Source organism: Prosopis cineraria, unplaced genomic scaffold, assembly GCF_029017545.1.
Source record: "Prosopis cineraria cultivar Desert tree isolate PC_DT_omini unplaced genomic scaffold, ASM2901754v1 PC11, whole genome shotgun sequence".
NCBI lineage: Eukaryota > Viridiplantae > Streptophyta > Magnoliopsida > Fabales > Fabaceae > Prosopis > Prosopis cineraria.
The window spans coordinates 14,559,532-14,583,205 of record NW_026555342.1 but is presented as its reverse complement, the minus strand read 5'-3'; the positions used below and the strand labels follow the sequence as shown (position 1 = coordinate 14,583,205).

Sequence of the window (23,674 nt, the reverse complement as noted above, 5' to 3'; positions counted from 1 at the left end):
TCTTAATTTTGTAACTTCTATAACTTCTACAACTGTATTTCATTTATTTATTTTTCCAACCGTGTTAAAATTTTAAAAAAATTACAAATTCATCATAATAAAGTTGCAAATTATGAGTCAAAATTGTAAATTCTTAGAGTTTGAAATTTAAGACTTAAGTTGAATTAATTGATCTCTTTGGAGCTTCTCTATCATTCTCCCTAATTTTTATCCATATAGAATTTTCAGCAAAAAATTTAGGAAAAATACAGTTATTAGTCTATATATTTTTAACATGTCTTGGGTATTAGCTTCCATTCATTTTTTTTTATTGCTTCTGGTCCTTTAAGTTTCATCTATTATAATGTAAGTCCTCATATTTTAAATATAACTATAAAAATTTAACGGTGGTTAACGTGTATAAATTTATTATTTCTTGTGCTTACTTATTAAAATTATAATGAGTTGTAAAAAAATTGAATAGAAGGCAAAAATATAAGGAGAACATTAAATTATACTCCCCTATTAAAAAATACAAGACATTTTTTGAGATTAAATATTTAAAATATAAAGTAATTTTAATTTTTCATATGTAATTAAATTTTTGAAAAAATTAATCATTTGAATTCTATAGTTTTGACTCAGTTATAATTTAATCCTCGAATTTTAACTTATTATAACTCCGTCCTTATATTTTTTTTACTTGAATGTAACTCAGTCCCTTAACTTTGACTCTTACAACTCAATTTTTAGTTTTAATCATTTAAATATTAGTTCTTATATTTAAAAAATAAATGTTAAAGATTAAAAAATTTTAAAATTTTAATCTTTGTAAAGATTACAAGAGTTTAGTAATTTAAAATATTAATCCTAAATTTTAACATAATTTTAATCTTTACAATTTTATCTTTTAAATATAAGGATCAATATTTTAAATATTTAAAACTCTCTAGGATTGAGTTAGAGGGAGTGAGTTACAACAGAATCAAAATTATAAGAATCAAGTTATAATGAATTAAAATTTAAAAATTGAGTTACACAATCAAAGCTTCAAAAATTAAATAATTATTTTTTCCTAATTTTTTTTCCAAAAACATTCTTAATAAATAAAATGTTCAATCACTTACCTTTAAATAAGACATTCTATTAAATAAAGATAAACATTGAAAGATAGCATCATTTTAATGGTAATTAACTAAATTATAGTTGGTGTAATTTGGTTGAGGGTAAAAGAATAAATTGGACCTTGAACTATAAGTTCAAGAGTATCTAGGACCTTAAAAACAATTTTGATATAATATTCTTCTTTAACTTTTGAAAATGATATAATCTGACTATTATTGTTCATAAAATTTAACTTTGACCATTTGTTGACTAAATAATGATAGGAAAGACTTCAAAAATTATCAAAAATGATGAAAAATTATAATAAAGGATCTAAAAATTATAAAAATAATATAAAAAGCTACAAAAAATGACCATTAAAAATAAAATTTTAGTAGTCACTTTTTGTAATTTTTTATGTGATGTTTTAGTTAACTAAAGGTTAAAGTTAATATTTTACAACAATAGGAGTCATGCTGCACAATTTTTAAAGTTAAAGGGTAATATTGTACAAAAAATAAATTTAGAGTCTCAAATGTTTCTAGATCTATAGTTTAAGATCAATTTGCTATTTTATCATTCAGTTAAAAATGCTTTGTATTTGTAAACGGAGAAAGTAATCATTTTACTTGCAATGAATAAAACTTTAAAAGAAAGAAAACACAAAAACTAAGGAAGACATGCAAAAATATTAATAGCCATTTTACTCATATAATGTTCAACTTATCATAATTTAATTAACTCAATAACAAAATTAGCAAGGTCATGTATCTATCAATAGATTTAACTTTGTCAGCGATAATAAAGACTAACATTGTATACATATGAAACTTATAAGATTTGGAGCAACGAAAAAAAGTACAAGAGCTAGTACCAAAACTCATTAAAAATATAAGGACCAATAATTATATTTCCTATAAATTCAATAAAATGTAAACATTGTATTGAATCAATTTTTTTTTTCTTTATTGAAAAAATATAAAATCAATTTTTTTTAAACTTTAAAAGTGTTTTTGTTTTAGAAAAATTAATCATTCACCAATAATTTTAATAATCTAAAAATTAACATATATAATAGATCAAACTGTTTTAATTCAATGTGAAGAAAAGAGATCACCGTGATATCATAGGTAGGTCAAATAAAGCTAGAAACATCAAGTGTTTACTATTTGCATTCATCATTCTACAAAACATCACTAAAGGGCATAAGAAAAAACTTTATTTTGAAAATGATCAAAGCTTTTCTGAATTCATTTCCACCAAGTGTGCTAGAACAAAGTAAAGCTGAACTGTAATAACTCAGATTTAGGATCAATGCTTTTCAAATGTAGATGTTGCCAGCTACCTAAAATATGTTCATTTTAGAAGCCTGTAAATAAAATCCATTAGCTCTAACCTTTCACAATTTCATAGACAAAATATGTGCTCACCGGAAGAGCATGTTTATCTCCTTATGTCATGAACTATTTTCTTGTTCCATGCCAAAGTCCTATAGAGAAAACATGTCCTTTTATGATGCACTCCTACCCTCTTAACATATAATCATTTCAAACCTATCTGAAATTGTAGAGTTCAAAATAAGAATCTGCCATCAGATTTTAGCTACTGCGGTGTAAGAACTAAAAAAAGTACTTGCACAAGTTTCATTAGATGTTCAGTTCCATAGTCAGAATGGAGATTGAATTCAACATGTTTCTGCAGAAAATTTAACCATTTTTAATCCAATAATGTCTTTCTCCCCTGAAATCTTTGCTTCACAGCCCATAATTGATTTTAATCCCATTCTCAATCCAATCATGAAACAAGGGTAGATCCTTTGAGTCTTATTGGAATTACTTCATAAAAAACTCTAAGCCAACACAATTCAAATCCAACAGTAATCCAGAGATAACACGCCTTGTGATTGTAAGGCAGAAAACTACTTCCAAAACCCAACCAAAAAAAAAAATAAATAAAAAAGGAATAAAAACGAGAAACTCAAAATTAGCTTCACATACTTTAGTTTTCCCCCTATAAGACATCCCATGCATCCACCTTTGAAATCTCAGAAATACCATAAACCAGAAACAAAGTTATAGTATGGATCCGTCTCTGAAATAAAGAGCAGAATCCTGATATTATAAATAGTCAAATAAAGCTAGACACGTCTATTACTTGTAGATCTACATTCATCATTCAACATAACTTCACAAAAAGGGATCCAACAACTACAGGTATAAATAACAATCTAAACTATTAAGAACTCATACCCACCGAGAGTACTTAAATATACTAAACCTGCAATGTCATGATTAAAATTTAGGATTATGGCTCTTCAATGTGGATGTCATCAACCGGTACAAGGCTTTCCACATAATTGAAAATTCCATCAATGGGGCCACAGCTATGGATCGTTTATTCCTGAACTCATTGGCAGTGAGATTGTGCAAATATAAACTTTGTGTCCCAACATCCTCAAACTTAAAAGGAACCTTGCAAACAATTTCTCATCCAAATAGTCACTGGATCTAATTAGCGTGGACAGGGGCTGCTACTATATATTCTAGTCTAATTCCAACTCCTCCCAACGGCAGACATAACCTCCTCCATCACCCACAAATGAATTGAATAAGATGCATCCTCCCCAAAAATTGCAGAGACGATAGCAAGTTTATTATCATACACAATCAGCCTTTCATTTTCCCAATACTCTAAAGGAGGAAACGGTATCAATGTAAACTCTTCCGTTGCTAGGTCAAATGAAACTATCACACCACCACCACCTTCATCATACCCAAACCAAAACATAGCTCCATTGACAGTGACGTTTCTAACACCAACAATGTGTAAGCCTCTTCTGAGTTCCCAATCTCTACTCCCTTCCATGACCCAGATCTTAATGAATACACTTCCACGGGATTAACAACAGCATAAAACTCAGAAACATAAATTCTCACTATCTTGCAATCATTATCAATTGGACTGAACCCAAATCCCAAACGCCAATCGCCGCCCTCAAAATCATTCATAGTTCTCGTCACCTTTCTAACCTGTCTAATCGCTGGATTCCACAACGAAAGGGAAGGAGGAGACATACCACTCTCAGACATTTTAACACAGACCAAGCCATTGCTGGAACCCACGATCCGGTTAATATCGAAAGAGGAATCTGTCGAAGGTGAATTTTGAACTTCAAGGACTTGCATGTCGCAATCCAGTAAACTAACACGCATATCACAGAATCTGGGATGGTATCCTTCGAGGAGAAGTGAAGGGCTGTCATGGCTGGAGTGGTGGAGGTGGGCTTGGATGAAAAACGGAGTCTGGACGAGGTTTTTCCCAATCTTTGCACACGCATTGCAACCGGGCTAGGGATTTCACCGGAAGTCTTTGAGAAATTTAACAATGATATCGTGGGGGATGAAATCGCCTGTCGGCCTCCATTACCAGATGCTTGCTAGCCATTGAACAAAAAATTTCACGAGAGAGCGCCTGTTCTCAATCAAGATTGGACACCACCACAGCATTGGAATGTAAGGGATTAGGGACCTAACGTGTCATTCTTTAATACTCGTTATAAATGTCTCAATTTTTTAATTTTATTTTTTATTTTTTTTAGATTATTGGTTTCTACGTAAAATAAGAGACATTTAAATATTTTGATGTTCTAAAATGATGAAGATTTATATTTTTTATAATTTTTAAAGAAAAATATTACAAATACACCCTTTTATTTTTAACAAATCATAAAAAATAAAAATCTTTATCATTTTGAGACATCAAGATATTTAAATGTCTCTTATTTTATATAGAAGCCAATGATCCAAAGAAAAAATAAAAAACAAAATTGGAAAGTTAGGACATTATAAGGAGCATTAGAGAAGGACACATTAGAGACCACTAGCCCGAATGTAAGGGTTTAGAATTCAAATGGGCACTCAATTGAATGAAATGGATGAGACAAAGGATCGGGTTGTTAGTTTGTTTGTAGGAAGAATGATATTAAAATCCCACAAGAGAATTAAATAAATGTAGTTTAATTTAATTGTTAATGAACTTTACAGTAATTAATTTTTTTGTATAGGACCTAATCATAATTCTCTCTTGTTTGTATCCTCATGCATAAATCTTCATCTGGACAGAGTTGCAACTAAAGTCTAGTGATAGCCCATTAAGTGAATTCACAAGTGTCTTGATTCACCAAAACAATCCGCTTGAAGCCCGTATCCATAATTCTTCATATGTTTAGGTCCCTTTGGAATTGTCATTTTGTGGTCTGTTTTGTGCATGTCCTGTGCGTGACACGGTATATGTGTGAATTGGGCTTAGTTTATGTGTCATTTCCTTTGGGTTGAACACTTTCTGTTCTGTTGGGTAATTTTAATGAGTGTATGAAGAGAAATAAAGCAAGCGTTGAAAAGAAGGGGATTTCATGTGATTAAATAGTAATTAAATATTTTTTATATTGAAATGATTTTTGGCTATATTAAAATTTTGGTGAGTTAGACCTTAAAAACTTGTGAAGATTGTGACTAAGTCGCATGGTTAAACTCTTAAACTGGTGGAGGAATTTGGCAACTTAAAAAAAAAAAAAAAACTTACGGAGGATGGAGGAATGATTACTCATGTAAGAAAGTGCCTGCACGGAAAATAGTTTTTTTTTTTCCAACGGAAAAATGGTGTTAAAAGTGCTCTTTCATGAAATCTAAAGTAAAATAAGAAAATATAATCAAAGCAATTTTGGCGTTTTGTTTTATTTTAATTTATCAATTGCAAATTTAGATGACCAGCCCAAATTATAAAATAGGAAAAATTGCTAGTAAAACTTTTCCTTGGAGTAAAAAATGTGATAGAGGACCAAATGATCCTTTAATCCTCAAGTACAATACCAATCATAAGGGTAAATTTATTATTAGCAATTTTTTCCAACTATACTCATTTTTCTTATAATGTCTCAGCAATTTACATGATATAAGATACACTTGTATTGCAATATGATTTCTAAACATATATGATCTTAGTCAGTAGTCTTATAACTTAGTGACATATACATTTCCTAATAAGTGGGAGGATACGGGTTTGATTTCACTTGTAACCTCAAGCAATTAGTACTTGCCCCTCTAATTCAAAATAATAATAATAAAAATAATATATCATCTTGCCATGATTTTGCACTCCCGATCCTTATCAATTGAAATTATGTATCAAATTTTCAACATTATATATCAAATTAAAATTTTTAACATTAACATCGTACGTTATCATTTAATATATTAGCTAGAATCTTTATATTTTGAAATTTAAATTTCATTCGACTTCGATTATCTTGATTGGAGTTTTTTAAAATTGATTGATCAAAGCCAGTTACTTACTTGCAATTACAGTAACATGATTGATGGGCTTTTTTACTTTTAAAATTAAATAAATCAAAATAAAGTATTGAAATATTAGTTTTTTATGTCAAATTAACGAATCAAAATATCACAACTGCCTCGATAATTCAGGATTTATTTATTTATAACATTTAAGTTATTGAAAGTCATAATAATTGATAATCTTGTCAGTGTTTTTTTAATTAATTACAATGCAAAAGCTTGCTTAGTTGAGTATGTCTTGGCTGGGAATCTTAGAATTTATTGGACTTACTTTAGGGCTGTTTATTCTAGCTTATTTCATGAAAAAGAACGCTTATTTTTTGGAAAAAATTATTTTGAGATTTTTTATTATATTTTTTAAAATTTCTAAAAATAATCAAAATAAAAAAGATGATTTTTTATCATTTTAAGAAGTTACTTTAAATAATTTCTGAAAATAATTTAATGTAATAGATGAAAGAAAATGTTTTAAAAAAGTGAGATAAGCAAAAATATTATAAAATTTTAAAATAATATAAAAATAAAAATAGATATAATAAAATTTAAAAATAACTAACTAATAATTAATTTTTTATTATTGCAACTAAACATAAAGTAATAACTACTTTTTTATGAAATCTTTACAAAATAAATCTCTTTTTGCAAAATCTTTAAAAATATCTAAAAAATTACTTATTTTTCAGTCTTAAATAAACCGACCCCTAATTTGTCTAACTATTATTGGTGGCAATTGACCAGTATAAGCAATTAAATAACTTAATAATTTTGCATGATAAAAGTATATGCAACTAGAGAGACAATTTTTTTTTTGGGAAGGATACTATTATCTGATTCTGGCATCAGAAGGCAATTATCTGGAATTTCCTGTGGTATTCTTTAGTTATAACGTTTTTATTAATCTCCTTTTTTAATACAAGAGGAAAAACGAATGAAACAAACTAAACAAAAGAAAAACAAACACAATAAAAAGCACTACCTCACTTGCCCAACGTTTAGCAAAGAGCATAATCTTAATACTAAATATATTTTTTGTTTAAACAAATCAAAATAAGTGAATTTTAAAATTTTTAATAATACAAATAAAGAAAGTTTATTATAGAATAAATAATGTATCAAAAATTCACATGCTTTAATTTGGTTGAACACAAGCATATTCATATATAATAGCCCAAACAATACATCTATCATTTAATATGCATATACATACATACATACATACATATATAAGATGATGTTAAAAGTTAAATTATGAATAAAACATTTCTTATAATTAAACCTTGACCTTATAATATCCGAAATTTTAGATCTCCTGTGGCCCATTAAAAGCACGCGATCATCTTAGTGTCTTTCGACTACGTATGTAAACCCTAACATTGATCGATTGCCAAGTTGCTTTCTTTGCAACTCCTTAATTCCCAACGGCGAGCATGGCGATGAAAGATAAAATAGCCTCTCTTCCCCAAGATATCATCATTGACATTCTCAAGAGACTCCCTGTAAAATCTCTGCTCCGATTTCAATGTGTATGCAAAGATTGGAAAAATCTATTCAAGACTCAGTTTTTCATCAAAGAACACCTCCGCCACTCCACCCACCATCCAAACCCTCCTCTCGTGCTTCAATGGAGACCTAACCAATATCCTCGACGACTTGGCCGAAACGAATCTCTCTCCAATGATCTGTATCGCTTTGGTTTGCTGGATCATGATTTGCAATTGCAAACCCTTCAAGTTCATCAAAAGGCACCTTTCCTTGATTCCTGTACATATGCTCGGATCCTTGATTCCAGCAATGGCTTGTTTTGTGTTGAAATCTACGGGTGTGATTTATTCCCCCGTTGCTTTTTATTGTGGAATCCAGCTATTAGAGAGTTCAAACAGGTGAACACAATCAAACCGCTGGACACAACTAGTCATTACTGTATAGGATTTGGGTTCAATCCATTACTTAATGATTACAAGATAGTGATAATTTATGTGAAATATGATGTGGTGAATCGTGTGCAAGTATATTCGTTATGCTCAGGGTCATGGAAAGAAATAGAGTTTGGAAATTTAGAGGGGATAATGCGTGGTTCTAATGCAATTAGTGTCAATGGAGCTCTATATTGGATGTGGTATAAGATGGATGTAGAAAATCATGATGGTTATGATCCTACATTGATAGTTTCGTTTGATATTGAAACGGAAGTATTTACATTTATACCAATACCTCTTTCAGGATTTAATAACAATTATGAACTCTCTCTGTTTGACAACAAACTTGCCCTGCTTTGTGATTGTATGACTACACAATACTGTGTTGAATTGTGGGTGCTGGAGGAGGGTGCGAGTGCATCTAGGGAGAAATGGAATTGGACTAAGAAGTATACTGGTTGCCCCTATTCATGCAACTTATATCCAATGGCTATTTGGAAGAATGAAATCGTCTTCAGACCTCGAAGGATTGAATACCCGATTAAAACAATAACTAGTATATATTTGTTCAATCTCACTACCAATGAGCTTAGGGAGTTTCCTATCCCTAAATATTATGATCTCTGTCGTATTTTCAATCATGTCGAAAGTCTTATATCGATTGAGAACCTTCATATTGAAGGTAGTTTGTAAATATTAAACATTATGTTGCAATAAGTTTCTTGATACCCTTTATGTAGACATTTGTTCCTTTATTTGATCTTATTAATGATATTGATCCTTGAGGTTGTTCAATTATTATTATTTTTTTACATACAGATGTGTATATAATTTCAAATTGCTAGTGTATGGATTATTTGGTACATGTCCATGTATTATACCAATGATGACTTTATTTATTATTGTGTGGGAGGTAAGAAAAGTATTAGTGAAACAAATTTGAGTTTCTTGCTTTCATGTGAGAGAGGTAGATTTGAATAATATTTGTGCATCAGTCATGTTCACAATACTTGGTCTTTAATACATGATGATATTCCAATCATGCTCTAAATATGAAACCATAAGCTATGATCGTATATAAAGGATGAGATAATTAAAATCTGCTAATTAATTGACTTCAAGAAATCTTTTGAGAAACACATATATGTTGGATTAAAATATGTTTAAATGATCTTCAACAGAAATATATTGAATTTAATTGATTTCATCGGGGCTTAGGAATATCAAATGAGATTCTTTTCAAGTACCTTGGTTCGTTGTAATTAAAAACCCATTGCTCCTTGTTTAATTTTCTTCATACTAAAATTCCAAACATATCCTTATTATTATTACCATTCCCATTATTATTGTTATTACTAATTACTATCCCTATTATTATTACCATTACTATCATTATTGTTATTGCTAATTTCTCACAAATATATTCTTACTAGAGATAATCTTGTTCGCGTACAATCGGAGACTTAACCTAAGCATCTCTCCTCAAACCTTACTACTAACATTATCATTACTATTACTATTATTATACGTTTACATAATTTATTTTATACGTTTTGATTTACAACCATGCATATTATTAAATTATGGAAATAGTAAATAATCAAGTTAAGTTTTTTCATGAAATTTAAATACAATAAAACATTTTACAGAAGTGGCATCTGATCATTGTCCCCAAGCAAGAAAAGCGTGTATATGAAGAATAAGTATTATCAAGAATTGAAGATGAGATGAAGAGTTCAGATACAGCAATATCGTTAATGTTTGTGGAGAGAATGAGGGAATCTTAAGCACTTTCTGGGAATCAAAGAAGAAATCTGAGCCACCAAGTTTTGAATGTTCCAAGAAGCCAAAATCTTTATCAGTCTTTTGTTTTTCTGACTCATTGATCTTTAAGCTAATGTCAATCCCTTGATGATGCTGTTTTTAATAGTTTTCTCATGCTATGGAATGAATGGTACACATGTTGATTGACTAATATGTAAATGATTTGGGTGCTTTCTGGGTGGATTCAACATGAATATTATGAAATACATTGTTAGAGTAGGATGTTTATTTTGATTGTTCTTGATGGATTATTACTAGAACTTGAGTTCTAATATCCTGCACTTTTGGCTCCATTGCATTTGGCTTTGATTATTTTAGTTGCAGTTTTTTTAACTATTGACCGAAATCAGTTGCAAAGTAATATGAATGACTGGCTTTCCGATTTAGAGTTTTAATTTGAAATGAAAATATCAAAATAACGTAATAATTTTTTTAATGTCAAATCAACGTATTAAAAACATCAAAAATGTTTTGATAATTCAGGATTTGTTTATTTAAATTAATTGTTTTAGGAATTAGTTGCAGAGATGCGCGGGAGATTCTTTGAAGAGTTTAGCAGAATCTGATGGAGGCAGCGAGGACTTAAGAGATTGATGCTGATTTTGTGGATATTGGGATGGGATGTTTATTCAAACTGATAATATACCCAAGTTTTGTTTAAAGCAAATACAGAAGGATTATATGCAAAATCAACAAATTGTAAAGTTTAGTGAATATCAGCCGAGAATTTAACTATTAACTATATAATTGTAGAAGAAAAGATATATAACCAAATAAGGTTCATATAAATTATCATTCCACATATTGCAAGAAGGCTTTCAAAATATAATGATATAAGCTAAATATGCATTCATTTCCACTAGAAGTACGTTCAAGTAAACCTACAATAATGCAATGAAATCAATAATAAAATTCAAGATCCATGTTCTTCAATGTTGATGTTACCGACTGATACAAGGCTCTCCACGTAATTAAAAATATCAATTTCAATGTTCTTTCCATTGTAATAGAAAGGTCTTCGTTTCCTTGTTTGGTAATAGTTGTAAGTGTATGCTCTTGCAGCAATCTTCTTAAACTCATTAGTAATGAGATTAAGCAAATATAAAGTTGTTGTTTTGCCATCACGATTCTCAACCTGATCATAAGGTAACAAGACAATCTCATTCCCCCAAATAGTCACAGGATTTAAGTCCTTACACTTGGATTGATAGGGCTCGCTAGTATATATCTTAGTCCACCTCCATCTCTCCGAATCATCCTTCGATGCACATTGACGATCCTCCTCCATCACCCACAAATGTATCCGATTAGATTGATCTATTCCTTCAATATTGTTTGCAATCACAGCAAGTTTGTTCTCATACTTAACAAGTCTTCTAGGAGAAAAGTAGTTTATATAAGGCATTGAACTTATGTATGTACACACTTCCTTTGATAGGTCAACTAAAAGTATTGTATCGATGTCATCGTACCATCTAGCAAACCAAAACATAACTCCATTAACTGTGACATTTTTAGAAGTCATCCTTATGCCTTTTAATAAGTTTCCAAATTCTATTTTCTTCCATGACCCACACTTCAATGAATACACTTCAATTGGTTTAATCACACTAGAATCATCTACAATAATTCTCACTATCTTGTAATCATTATCAAGAGGACTGAATCCAAATCCTACAAAGTCAACAAGCTCAGAATTAATAATGGTTTTGGGAAGCACCTTCCTAGCCTCTCTAGTCATTGGATTCCACACTAAAAGGGGATGATGATATATAGTACTTTTAAATATTATTTTACCACAGACCAAGCCATTGCTGGAACCCACAATATCAACATTGAACCGCAAGTTGGTCAAGAGTGATTCTTGAACTTTATGAACTTGCTTATCATAGTCCAGTACACTAAGGCGAATGCCACGGATACGGCGATGGTACTGTTCGAGGAGAAGTGATGGGTTTCGATTGCCAGAGTGGTGGAGGTGGTCTTGGATGAAAGACGGAGTCTTGAAGAGATTTTTTATGAGAATTTTCCAGTCTTTGCAAACGCATTGAAATTGAGTGAGGAATCTTACCGGAAGTCTTTTGAAAATTTCAGCCATGATTTCGCTGGGAAGAAAGGGTACGTCGGCTTTTGTCGGCGGCTTCATCACAGTGTCCGCCATTTGGAGAAGGAATATCAGAGGAGAAGAGGGTTCCTAACGCGATTATTACTTATTAGGGCAAAAGGACTCTTATTTATTCAAGAGATATAACTTCACAATGGAAAAAATATATAATCTTGATAATTGTCATATCAATTTTTAATGAATTAAACACTTTTCTAAATATGCAACTCTGCCCTTTTTTGGCCAATGACATCTATACCGTATATATGTATTGGCTATATAATTTCTGTGAGTCTCGCCAAGATTTTGCACATCATTCCCTATCAAGATTATGTAGAATCATTACATTTGGAAATTTGAATTTCATTTTACTTTGATTATTTTAGTTGATTTTTTTTTCCAAAAAAATATTATTAATCGAAACTAATATGATTTAACAATTGATGGGTTTTCCGTTTTCGAGTTTTGAAATAAAAATATCAGAATAACGCATTAAATTATTAATTTTTTATGTCAAATTAACGTATTAAAATATCAAAAGTGCCATGATAATTCAGGATTTATTTGTTAAAATTAATGCGTATAGGGATTATTTGCAGCGATGCAGGAGATACTTCTATCTTTTCCTTATATATGCATTGGCTATATAATTTATGTGTGCATCTGGCCAAGAGATTTTGCACATCATCCCATATCAATTAATATCTGTCATTCAAATCATTACCATTTAAATATTATGTAGAATCATTACATTTGGAAATTTAAATTTCATTTGATTTTAATTATTTTAGTTGCAGTTTTCTGTTTTAAAAAAGGTATTGATCGGGGTCAGTTACAAATTAAAGTAATATGATTGACTGGTTTTCCGTTTTTGAGTTTTAATTTGAAATAACAATATAAAAATAACATATTAAATTTTAAAGTTTGATTCTCGATTTTTCAGATGCGCAAGAGGCCTTCCATGGAGAGTTTGCAGAAGCTGATGGAGGCAGCGAAGAGGGCTTAAGAGATTGCTACTGATTTTGGGGATATTGGGATGTTTATTCAAACTGATAATATAACCCAGTTTTGTTTAAAGCATATACAGAAGGATTACATTCAAAATCAACAAATTGTAAAGTTCAGTAAATCTCAGCAGAAAATATTCATTAACTACAAATTAGGGAGACTGCGATGGAATTGTACGAGAAAAAGTGAAGGTTTTGGATAGCTCGAGTGGTGAAGGTGGTCTTGGATGAAAGACGAAGGTTTTTCAGCGAGGAATTAGGTTTTCGGTAGAGTTTTGGAAGCACACAGATTGTAGTAAAGTTTTCCAAAGATATATATCATTCACTATTTAATTTTGAATTAGGTTCAGCAAAATCAAACATGAAGTTTGTTTAAAAATAAAGAAAATTTAAGTGAAAAGTGTCTTAGAGCAAATAAAATTTGTTGAAACTTTGACTTCAAAAAAATAGAACCTAGGATGATATTTTCTCTTTGTATTTCATAAAACTTAAATTAATGCCCCTCAAAATGATTTTTAATGGAAATAAATATTAGTCTAAGACTCTAATTTACTTTAAAAATATTTTTCAAGACAAAATCAAGTACTTTTTCTAACATTAAAAATTCTCAACCTCTTAAAAAATAATTAATGAAAACAAATTTGAAACTTCAATCTTAATTTGACTATGAAGGGTTAGTAAAATAGCTCTACTTTACTAATTAAATTAAACTATATATTTAACTTTGTAAATTTTAAGTTCAACACCATTTTACCCAAGTTATTGTTGTAAAACAGCAGATACAGAGGCGAACAGTGAGCTACTGATTGCTCGAGTCGTGTCGGGAAGAACACTGTCCTTAAAAACTATTTCGGTACACCTGGACAATGGACCGGCAGTCCCCCAGGATTAAACGAGCACTTCCTGCGACGGAGTAAGGGAACAGAACAGCGGAGACTATAAACGAGAACAGACGAACAGAAGATCAGACGGAGGAGAGGACGAGAACGCTTGCTATCTGTTCTGTCCGCATCCGTGTCTATTTATAGGCTGAGGAATGAGACACAAACGTTGGGTTATAATTACCGGTTAATGCTTCGGTTATACATACATTAAACAACGAACGTTCATGGATTAATGCTTCAGTTACATGCCTTAAACAGCAGAAACGTGCACGTCCATTAATCCGAAAACATTCAGCGTTCAATTTGGAGACGTTTGGCAGATAAAACATTAACGCACAGAATTCGGTTTCCAAAAAACTGCCAATGCCTCAAGTTCAACTTGAAAACTGCTAAATCAGAGGTTTTTCGGGTAAGCAAAAATAATTATTTATTTAACCATTTTTTGTAAATGATTTCAATTGCGATTGCCCTGAGTTGGCCTGTCTCATGTGTGCGAGGCCACTTCTCCTCCAAGCCCATTTTACTAGCCCACTTCATTTCTTAGTATATATACACTAGGAGATTCCTTCCTTTAGTCAATGTGGGACTTTGACACACACACACACTTTTGACACACATACAACAGTTATATACCTAAGTTAGCTTTCTTAAACATAACCTAAGTAAATACAACAATCTGAATGGTGATCAAACAGTTAAAAGCACTAAACAAGAGATAAAATAAATAAAATATATCATTAGCTATCAAAATAGAGGAATAATTAAATTTTACTTTATTCAAAGGTTTGAAATAATCTAGATCAAGTTTATGAGCCATCATGTCTAGAAAGGAGCAAAAATAACAAAATAAGCAGCATCCATATTAGCAAAAATGAGAGAAAAGGGGGAAGAAATAGAAAAAAATGCACTTAAATCTCTTCAAATATTCAATCCTGGGCCTAATCTCCTTTGAAGATCCAAAACCCTAGCAGAGCTTGCCCCCAAGAACCTTTTGGAAATCATAATGACTTTGGAAGTATGAGAATTTCATATATGTAACCTTAGTTTTAGTTTATTTGATTCTAAAATGCAGAGTTTTGTAAATACCCTTTGGCTGTGCCACAAGTTCTTCTTCTGATTTTTGGTTGAGGTTGAAGGTTTGTTGACTGAGACTTAATTCTCTTTGTCTCTTGTTGACTTAGGTTGAAAGTGATTTGATTGAAGCTTAATTTTTCACTCTTTGTCTTGTCTTTTTCTTGGTGCAGTGACTTCTTAACTCCTTCTCTTTGCTTCTTAAGTAATCCTCTAACAATCTAAGAAGACAAAAATAACTTTGTAAGGTCCAAGTTTAATCTTAACCAAGATAAAAGTTATGCATATTTTAGACCAATTTTTTTTCATTCAAGTTCAAGTATAAGATATTCACATTTTCCTATTACATGTGTCAAAAATATCCACAACATCATTAAAAAATATATGAAATTGTAGAAAAATGTGCTAAGATTACATAAATTTCTATGGATTATCAATATCTTATCGGAAGTCTTTTGAAAATCTAAGCCATGATATCCTCAAGAATAAAGGGTACGTACATCGTTAGCGGCTTCTCCACAGTGGCCGCCATTGGACAAGGAATTTGAGAAGAAAAGAGCACGTCCATAATATGGCTATTAGGCAAAAGACTTATTTATTCTAGAGACACAATTTCACAGTGGAAAAATTAAAATATATGATCTATTATTTATTATGTGATATTTTTCATATCAAGTTATAATGAATTAAAAAGAATAAGTTGATAAAAATCATTTTCCAATTATACATCTCTTCTTTTTTGGCCAATCACATCTTCTCAAGTAAGAAAACTCAAAATGCTTTAATTAACAAAAAAACTCGCTTGCTTAGCTTGGCGTATCCGTGCGAGAACAATACACTTAAATCTCCCTCGTTACCTCACATATGGTAGAAAATACCATTATATAGGTTGAGGACAAGAACAATTAGGAGGGATAAAAAATCTATCAGCCCTTTCTTTATATAATTAATTTGTACCAATTTGTAGATTAATCGTTTTTTTTTTTTGCCACCAATTTGTAATTAGTCCTTATCATGCGATTTTGTTTGGATACAATGTTTATTTCCTTCCATTTTTTGGACCAAATCTATAGTTATAATGTTAATCCCTACTTTTTTTAATTACATCACAAAAGCTTTGCCTAGCTGAGCATTTCTTCACTTGGAATATTGGCAATCGGACTTGCTCTTTAATTTGTTTAAAACTACTACGCCACTGTCACTTGGAATATTTTGCAAATCGATAAAGTACGTGAAAGTCTAGATTATCGTACAAAACTTATTCTCGTTGTTATTGTGTAAAGAAAGGCCATTATTACCTGAATCTGAAATCAGAGAAGGTGATTTATTTGGAATTTTATACATTGGTTACATACCATCTTGTTGCAATGTTAACCAATCCAGTGAGCAATGCAATTATTTATTAACCAATTAATTAATTCCTCTCTAGTGTCTAAAAAATAGTAAGAATTGATTGATTAACATTGAATATCAAAGAGATTGTAGAAGAAGAAAGATTACCAAATCAGGTTCATATAAATTACCATTCCACATAACTTTGCAAGAAGGATTCTGCAACTGTAAATAAATAATAATAAAAGTTATTATATTGGATACATTTCAATTCCACGAAGTGTTTACATAGAGTAAACTCGCAATGCAACAACCCATATTCATATTCACCAAGATCAAAGCCCTTCACCGTTGATGTTGTTGCCAACTGATACAAGGCTTTCCACATAATTGAAAACTTCAATGTTGATTCTATTGAAAGAGGAAGATCTAAGAGCAACCCTCTGAAACTTATTGGTTGTAAGATTGAGCAGATATAAAATTGATCCTGGAACATCATTCTGAATTTGATTAAAAGGCTTAAAGACAATCTCATTCCTCCAAATAGTCAATGGATCAAACATGTATGGACAGGGTCTGCTAGTAAATATTTTAGTCCAAATCCATCCCACCCCACATGCATCCTCCTCCATCACCCACAAATGAATCAAATAAGATTTATCCTCCCCAACAATGCCAGTAGCCACAGCAAGTTTGTTCTCATACACAACAAGCTTTTTCTTATCACAAATGCTTAAATCAGGCATTGGTATCATTGTCCACTCTTCCTTTGACAGGTCAAATGAAAGTAGAGTATAATCATCATTCACCTCCTGCTTTCCACCAATCCAAAACATGACTCCATTAACAGTGACATTTCTTAAACACCTAATAGTCATACCTTTTGAGTTTACAAATTCTACTTCCTTCCATGACCCAGAGTTTAGTGAATACACTTCCATTGGGCTAACCACAAGTTGATAGTTAGGAATCTTAATTCTCACTATCTTGTAATCATTATCAACTGGACTGAACCCAAATCCTAAAATGTAATCTTCACCCTCAGAATCAATACTAGTTCTAGGACGCACACGCACCTTTCTCACTTGATCTCTTATCGCTGGATTCCACAATAAAATAGGACGAGGACCCACATTGTCCCCAGCAATTCGAACACAGAGCAATCCATTGCTAGAACCAAAGATCTTAGCAAATATCCAGTTGATCAAAGGAGAGGTTTGAACTTCTAGGAGTTGCACGTTGTGATTCAGCAAACCAACCTGCATTTGAAAGGACCTGGAATGTTGCCATCCGAGGATAAGTGAAGAGTTTTGATGGCTGGAATGGTGGAGGTGGATTTCTATGAAAGACTGAGACTTGATGAGATTTTTCCAATCTTTGCACACGCTTTGAAATTGAATTAGGGATTTTACTGGAAGTCTTTTGAGAATGTTAACAATGATATGTCGGGGAAGAGGGGGTCTATCAGCTTTCTTTTCTGGATTCTCCACAATGTCTGCCATTGGAAAAAGAATTTCTGAATAGAGATTTTAGAACGACTATTAGGGCACCACCCCCACTTTTGTTGATATTGGAAGGTTGTTCTTCAATCAGATCTGTGAATCTGATAGTCTGGCTTCTATTACCAAAGGAAAAAAAGGTATAATTTTACAACGAAAAAATTATATGGTAAAACAAATAAAAAGAAAAATGCACAACATGACACGAACGCTAACAAATTTTGGAGAGGGCCTTTCGAGTTGTGACTTGGTGGTGAAGATGCTCTACTTGGCCTGCCTCGTTCCACTGGGTTGAATCAAGCGATCTCACAACAAATTTTGGAGAGGAAGCCTGGGAGGGATCTTTTCATTTACTTTATTCATGTGTCTGTAAGCCTTTAAGGAGAGCCTCTACTTATAGGCTCCAAAATCATTAAATGCTAATATAGATTTTATATCTTTATTAAAATTATAATTTACATTTCTTAAAGCCAATGAATGTTAATTTATTCGGTACATGTGACTGTTTATACACTTAATAACTTGATTCATGAACCGGGAAAAATACAAGAATAATTCATGAAAGTCATAATCAGATTCTTTGAATCTTAAGAGAGGCCCTAAATATCCACAAAAATGATAATTAACAAAAATATATAATTTATTTATACTGAAAAATTACGTACAATTGTTTAGGGTTATTACATCCAGTTATCCAATAAGAACTTGACAGATGGCATCACATGAGTTGTTAAAAAATGGTGTTTATGCCAGAATCATGAGTTATAAGTATAGATTAAAAAAAATCATGAGTAAATTTTTTTATTGCATAGTTGGATCATAATGGACCTAAATTTTCTTCTTTATTGATTGATCTGGCGCCCAATGCACAAAAGATACAATTTGATCCGTAAAAAATAAATTTCATATCATCGGCAATTCTATAACTAACGACAAATAAATTTTTTTTTTTTTTGTGTTTTTTTTGTATTTTTTGGCTTTTGGTGCAATATCTAGGTCTTTGACCTAGATTTAATTCAATCGGCACCTTATGAGCATTTCTTGGAGGTATACTTTCAACCAAAAATTTGATCACTATTATATACCCATAGCTCGAACTCAAGATTTTCGACTAAGCTTGACCAACTTCTTAATCATATATAGTTGATCTAGGTGGCTGATGGTAAATTTTGTTACTTTTACCTAAAACATTCTTTGTTTTTATAATTTCAAAAAATCTGCATTATTTAAAGGGTAAATATGAAAATTGATTCCTAAACTATTAGTTTAGAAATGTTTGATATCATAAATTTATCTTTAAAAAAATGACATAAAATCCCTTTAAATTATCTAAATGATAAATTAGTCCTACAAAATGACATAATTCCCCAGAGTCTCAAGGAATATTTCTGTCATTAGGGAATTATAAGAAATAACCCTTTTGCCATTAATTCAAATTAAAAAAATTTACAATTTTTCAATCAGAACTTTTATTCTTATATTAATAACTTTTGTTTCTAAATTCACAACAATTTAATAGCCGTTTGCAAATCCTAATTAGTAGGTCCTGATATGCATTGAGTATTGAAAATTCACAACTTTTCATTCACAACTTTTATTCTTATTAACAACTTTTATTTTTAAATTCGCAACAATTTAATAGCCATTCGTAACTCTGCATCTTTAGGTCTTAATATGCATTAAGTGTTAAAAATTCACAACTTTTCATTCACAACTTTTGTCCCTATATTCACAACTTTTATTTCTAAATTTACAATAATTCAATAGCTATTCGCAACTCCACATCTGCAAATCTTAATATGCATCAGGTGTTGAAAATTCATAACTTTTCATTCACAACTTTTATTTTTATATTAACAACTTTTGTCCCTAAATTCACAACAATGCAATAAGGAATTGTAATTTATTAGTATCCTTTATAAATTGACTAAATCAGCATGGCTTCAATAAATGGAACACATGGTTTTTCGCTTTCATCTCTAACACGTCCACATCTCCCAAAAATCCATTCTTCTCTAGCAATCTTTTGTAATTCAAGTCTCTGTCCCTCTCAAATCTTCCTCTGCAATGCATACTAGCACTCTCTTACAGTCTAGCTTTCCCAAGTTTGGATCCTTCTCCAAGATAGCCAACAAATCATTGCCCCCTAATGCGTTCAAATAGAGAAACTTCCATAGACAATCCAACTTTGTTGCATATGTGGCTTGATTCCATTTGGACTCTGTTTGTTCCTCGCCCCAGAAAAAAGGCTACACCAAAATTAAAGCTTCTAGCATCAGCTTTGATGGTTTTTCTAAACCAACCCGAATCGCCATGTGGTGTGCAATGCTAGCACCCGTACTATCCCCGACAAAGACCACCTTCCCCAAATTGGCATGACAATGAAGCAGAAGAACGCACGCCGATTACTTTGCATTGAGGTTGGGAATTTTTGTTTTATTTGAGGCCAATTTCATCATTTCCTTTAATTTCATAATGACAGAAAAATCTCATGGGACTTCAAGGGAATTATGTCATTTTACAGGACCAATTGTTATTTAGATAATTGAAATGGATTTTTCTTTTATTTTCCCTTTATCTACCAATATGTCATTTAGATAATTTAAATAAATTTTTCTATCATTTTTCCTTTATTTTTTAGACAATATTACTTTTCAACTTTTAAAAATCTAACCCTTGTTATTAAAAAAAGTTAACTTTAACTATTACTTGACTATAAAATGCTAAAAAAAAAAGACTTAAAAAATTTAATATTACACAAAAGATGAGTTTATAATCCTAAATACTTCTGAACTATACTTTAGGGGCCACGTTGCTAATTTACCCCTATTTAAAATACCCAAAATTTATTTATCTTTTAAGTATTGAATAGATCAATTGACTTTAATTTTTATTTTTGGCCGGGAAACTGACTTGTATTAAAAGTAGAAATACATAAAAAAAGAAATACAGTTTCATCTCTAATTTTGTATAAAAACAGGGCCTTATAACTTACCAAAAAAAATGAAATGTGGGATGCTGGAATTAAATATGTTCAATCTAAAATTGATGATATAGTAAAATGGCAACCTCTTAAATAAAAGAACTTAACATTTAATTAGTCAAAGATACAGGGGGGGGGGGGGGGAAACTCGGTCACTTGTTGCATCAGATTTAAAGTTAGAAAAGACAAATTCCATCCCCCCACCCCCCCCCCCCAACCCAAAAAAAAAGTGAGAAGACAATGTACTTGAATCCAGTTAACATCCGTTATCTCTCATCTAATCTATCAGCCCTTATGATTAATACACTAGTGCTTTTTCTTTTTTGGATGAATGACCTAAATTCATTGATTCAATTACTATAAAAATAGTTATTGAATTTCATCAATAATAAAATTTATCAATATAAATTTTTCTCTAAAAATTCAAAACAATCATCATGCATGATATCAAAATGCTTCTCATACTCTCCAAAAATTTGAGATTTGGTAATTTTTTAGTATTATATAACAAAATTTCTTATAGCTGATCAATTAAATCCAATGATTATTCTTGTGTCACATGAGACATTTATTAAGTGAGTAAATTTACATCACTTACCTAATCCAAATTTGAAAAAGTAAGTGAAACTCCAAATTATTTGATGGAAATTATTTTGGTTGTTATTATGTTAAGAAAGGCTATTATCTAACCTTGGATAGGAAATTCTTTTTATTCAGAAAATGCTGGATCGAAGGATGCTTTACTTGCTAAAAATATACTCCCTCTGTTTTTATTTGTAGGGGAAAAAATTGTATCACATAGTTTAAGAAAATTAATTAACTATATTAACTGTATCTAAAAATAAAAAAACTGGGTTATAATATCCTTTATTAATTGTGTTAATTAAGCCTTCGTTAATTATTTCTTATGATTATAAATGATAAAATTATAAGGGGTAATTTAGAAAGCTTGTAATAAATGCCTATTGAAAAATATGATTTTGTTTATATAAAAATAAGTTAAAAGTAATAGTTTCTTTTATAAATAAAAATAAAAGGAGTACATTAATTAAGCACCATCTTCCAAATTCCAATATTAACAACTGGTAGACATAGAAACCTTCTCTGTATGGACATAGAAACCTTCTCTGTATGGACTGCTTGTTGGCCTTCCTTAGGGCTCTAGTACCTTTTTTATATTTTTTTTAATATATATATATATATATATATATTAATCTCGAAAGCCCCATAATCAAAATCAACCTGATCGATTGGAAATGAAGTTTTCTGGAGAGAAAGACTAACCCCGCCTAATTTCCTAGAATTAATCACTTCAACAATCTTCAATCGATAGTAGAATAGAGTTGACCTAACTCATGAGTATAGGCATAACCTTTCGCTTAATATTATAAATCCAAAATTCATGAGAGGCTGCATTAATCGGGATACTTGACAGAAGGAATTAATTGTTTTGCAGTCTACTCAAGGTTATAGCAAATATAAAAGAATGATGGGTGTAATAACGCATTCGGTTGATTGAAAAATCCAAGAAATCTGAGATAGAGTTCAACCATCACACAATCCGTCCACAAGCATAAAATATTGACAATAGCAAATAAAAAGTGTAAAACACAAAAGAAAACAAAGAAAATATTATCCGTCCTTGTCGTATTAAGAATAAAATATAATCCTATAATTTTCAACGTATTTGATTGATTGGAAAATATAATCCGTCCATGTAGTATTGATCATAAAATATTCAATTTGCAACTCCCTTTAACAATTTACAAACAAAGCAAACACAAAAGAAATATTGACGTAAGCATTAGAAATTCCTTTAAAAAAAATTATATAAGCAATATTTCTTTTCTTTCTAATATTGGTGACAGAAACAGTTAGGAAGGTTAGTGTCGACTTTGATGGTAGAAAGCTTGCTGCGAGCCTGCTACTTGATAAAGGAACATCTATAGGTGCTACTTTATGAAAAAGCATTCATATTTCATTCATGATATAATTCTCATGAATTGAGTTAAACTATTTCGAAGGTTTTATGAAATTTGAATTTCCAGATGAAGGTAATTCATTTAATTTGGCAGAAAGATGCTTTACCGGATAGATGAATGCAACAGATATGCATAGAGATTGATCAAGCACGAGCAAAAATGAGGATGAATTATGTGAGGAGTACAATTAATAAACCTGGAAAATAGATGGAAAGATAAAATTAAATACCCTCATTATGTCCAATACAATCAGCAGAAGAATAAATATGTTGGAATGGTTTAAATATTTTAATTTAACACAATCATGTATCAATAGCAACCGTTACAGTTATCAAGGTCAGCTTTACTGTACTACCACTAAACCTGCTCTTGACCTAGATAACCAAAACTATTATGGATTTGTTTTCCACCAAAAGTACTTACACAAAATAAATTTACAAAATAACAAAAAAAGTTAGGGTTAACGATCTACTTCAACATGGATATTGCCAATTGACACAAGGCTTTCCACATGATTAAATATTGTATAGAAATTGCTATATTTATCGATATCAAACCACACAAGTTCACTAGTAGTGTCATTTAACAGATATAGAACAACTTTTGTTTCATCATTCTCATCATTAAACTTCAAT

General features: G+C 30.8%; 3 protein-coding genes across 3 annotated transcripts; 1 reads left to right on the top strand and 2 right to left on the bottom strand.

The window, feature by feature from the left end:
- The first annotated feature begins 7,864 nt into the window (after positions 1-7,864).
- LOC129286153 (putative F-box protein At5g62660) lies at positions 7,865-9,046 on the top strand. The gene has a single exon (XM_054922168.1). The coding sequence runs from the start codon at positions 7,865-7,867 to the stop codon at positions 9,044-9,046; it is 1,182 nt and encodes a 393-aa protein (XP_054778143.1).
- A 2,044-nt stretch (positions 9,047-11,090) lies between these two features.
- LOC129286152 (F-box/kelch-repeat protein At3g23880-like) lies at positions 11,091-12,338 on the bottom strand. The gene has a single exon (XM_054922167.1). The coding sequence runs from the start codon at positions 12,336-12,338 to the stop codon at positions 11,091-11,093; it is 1,248 nt and encodes a 415-aa protein (XP_054778142.1).
- A 4,572-nt stretch (positions 12,339-16,910) lies between these two features.
- LOC129286150 (F-box/kelch-repeat protein At3g23880-like) lies at positions 16,911-18,077 on the bottom strand. The gene has a single exon (XM_054922166.1). It carries the CDS (start codon positions 18,075-18,077, stop codon positions 16,911-16,913), a length of 1,167 nt encoding a protein of 388 aa, XP_054778141.1.
- Between the last annotated feature and the right edge of the window lie 5,597 nt (positions 18,078-23,674).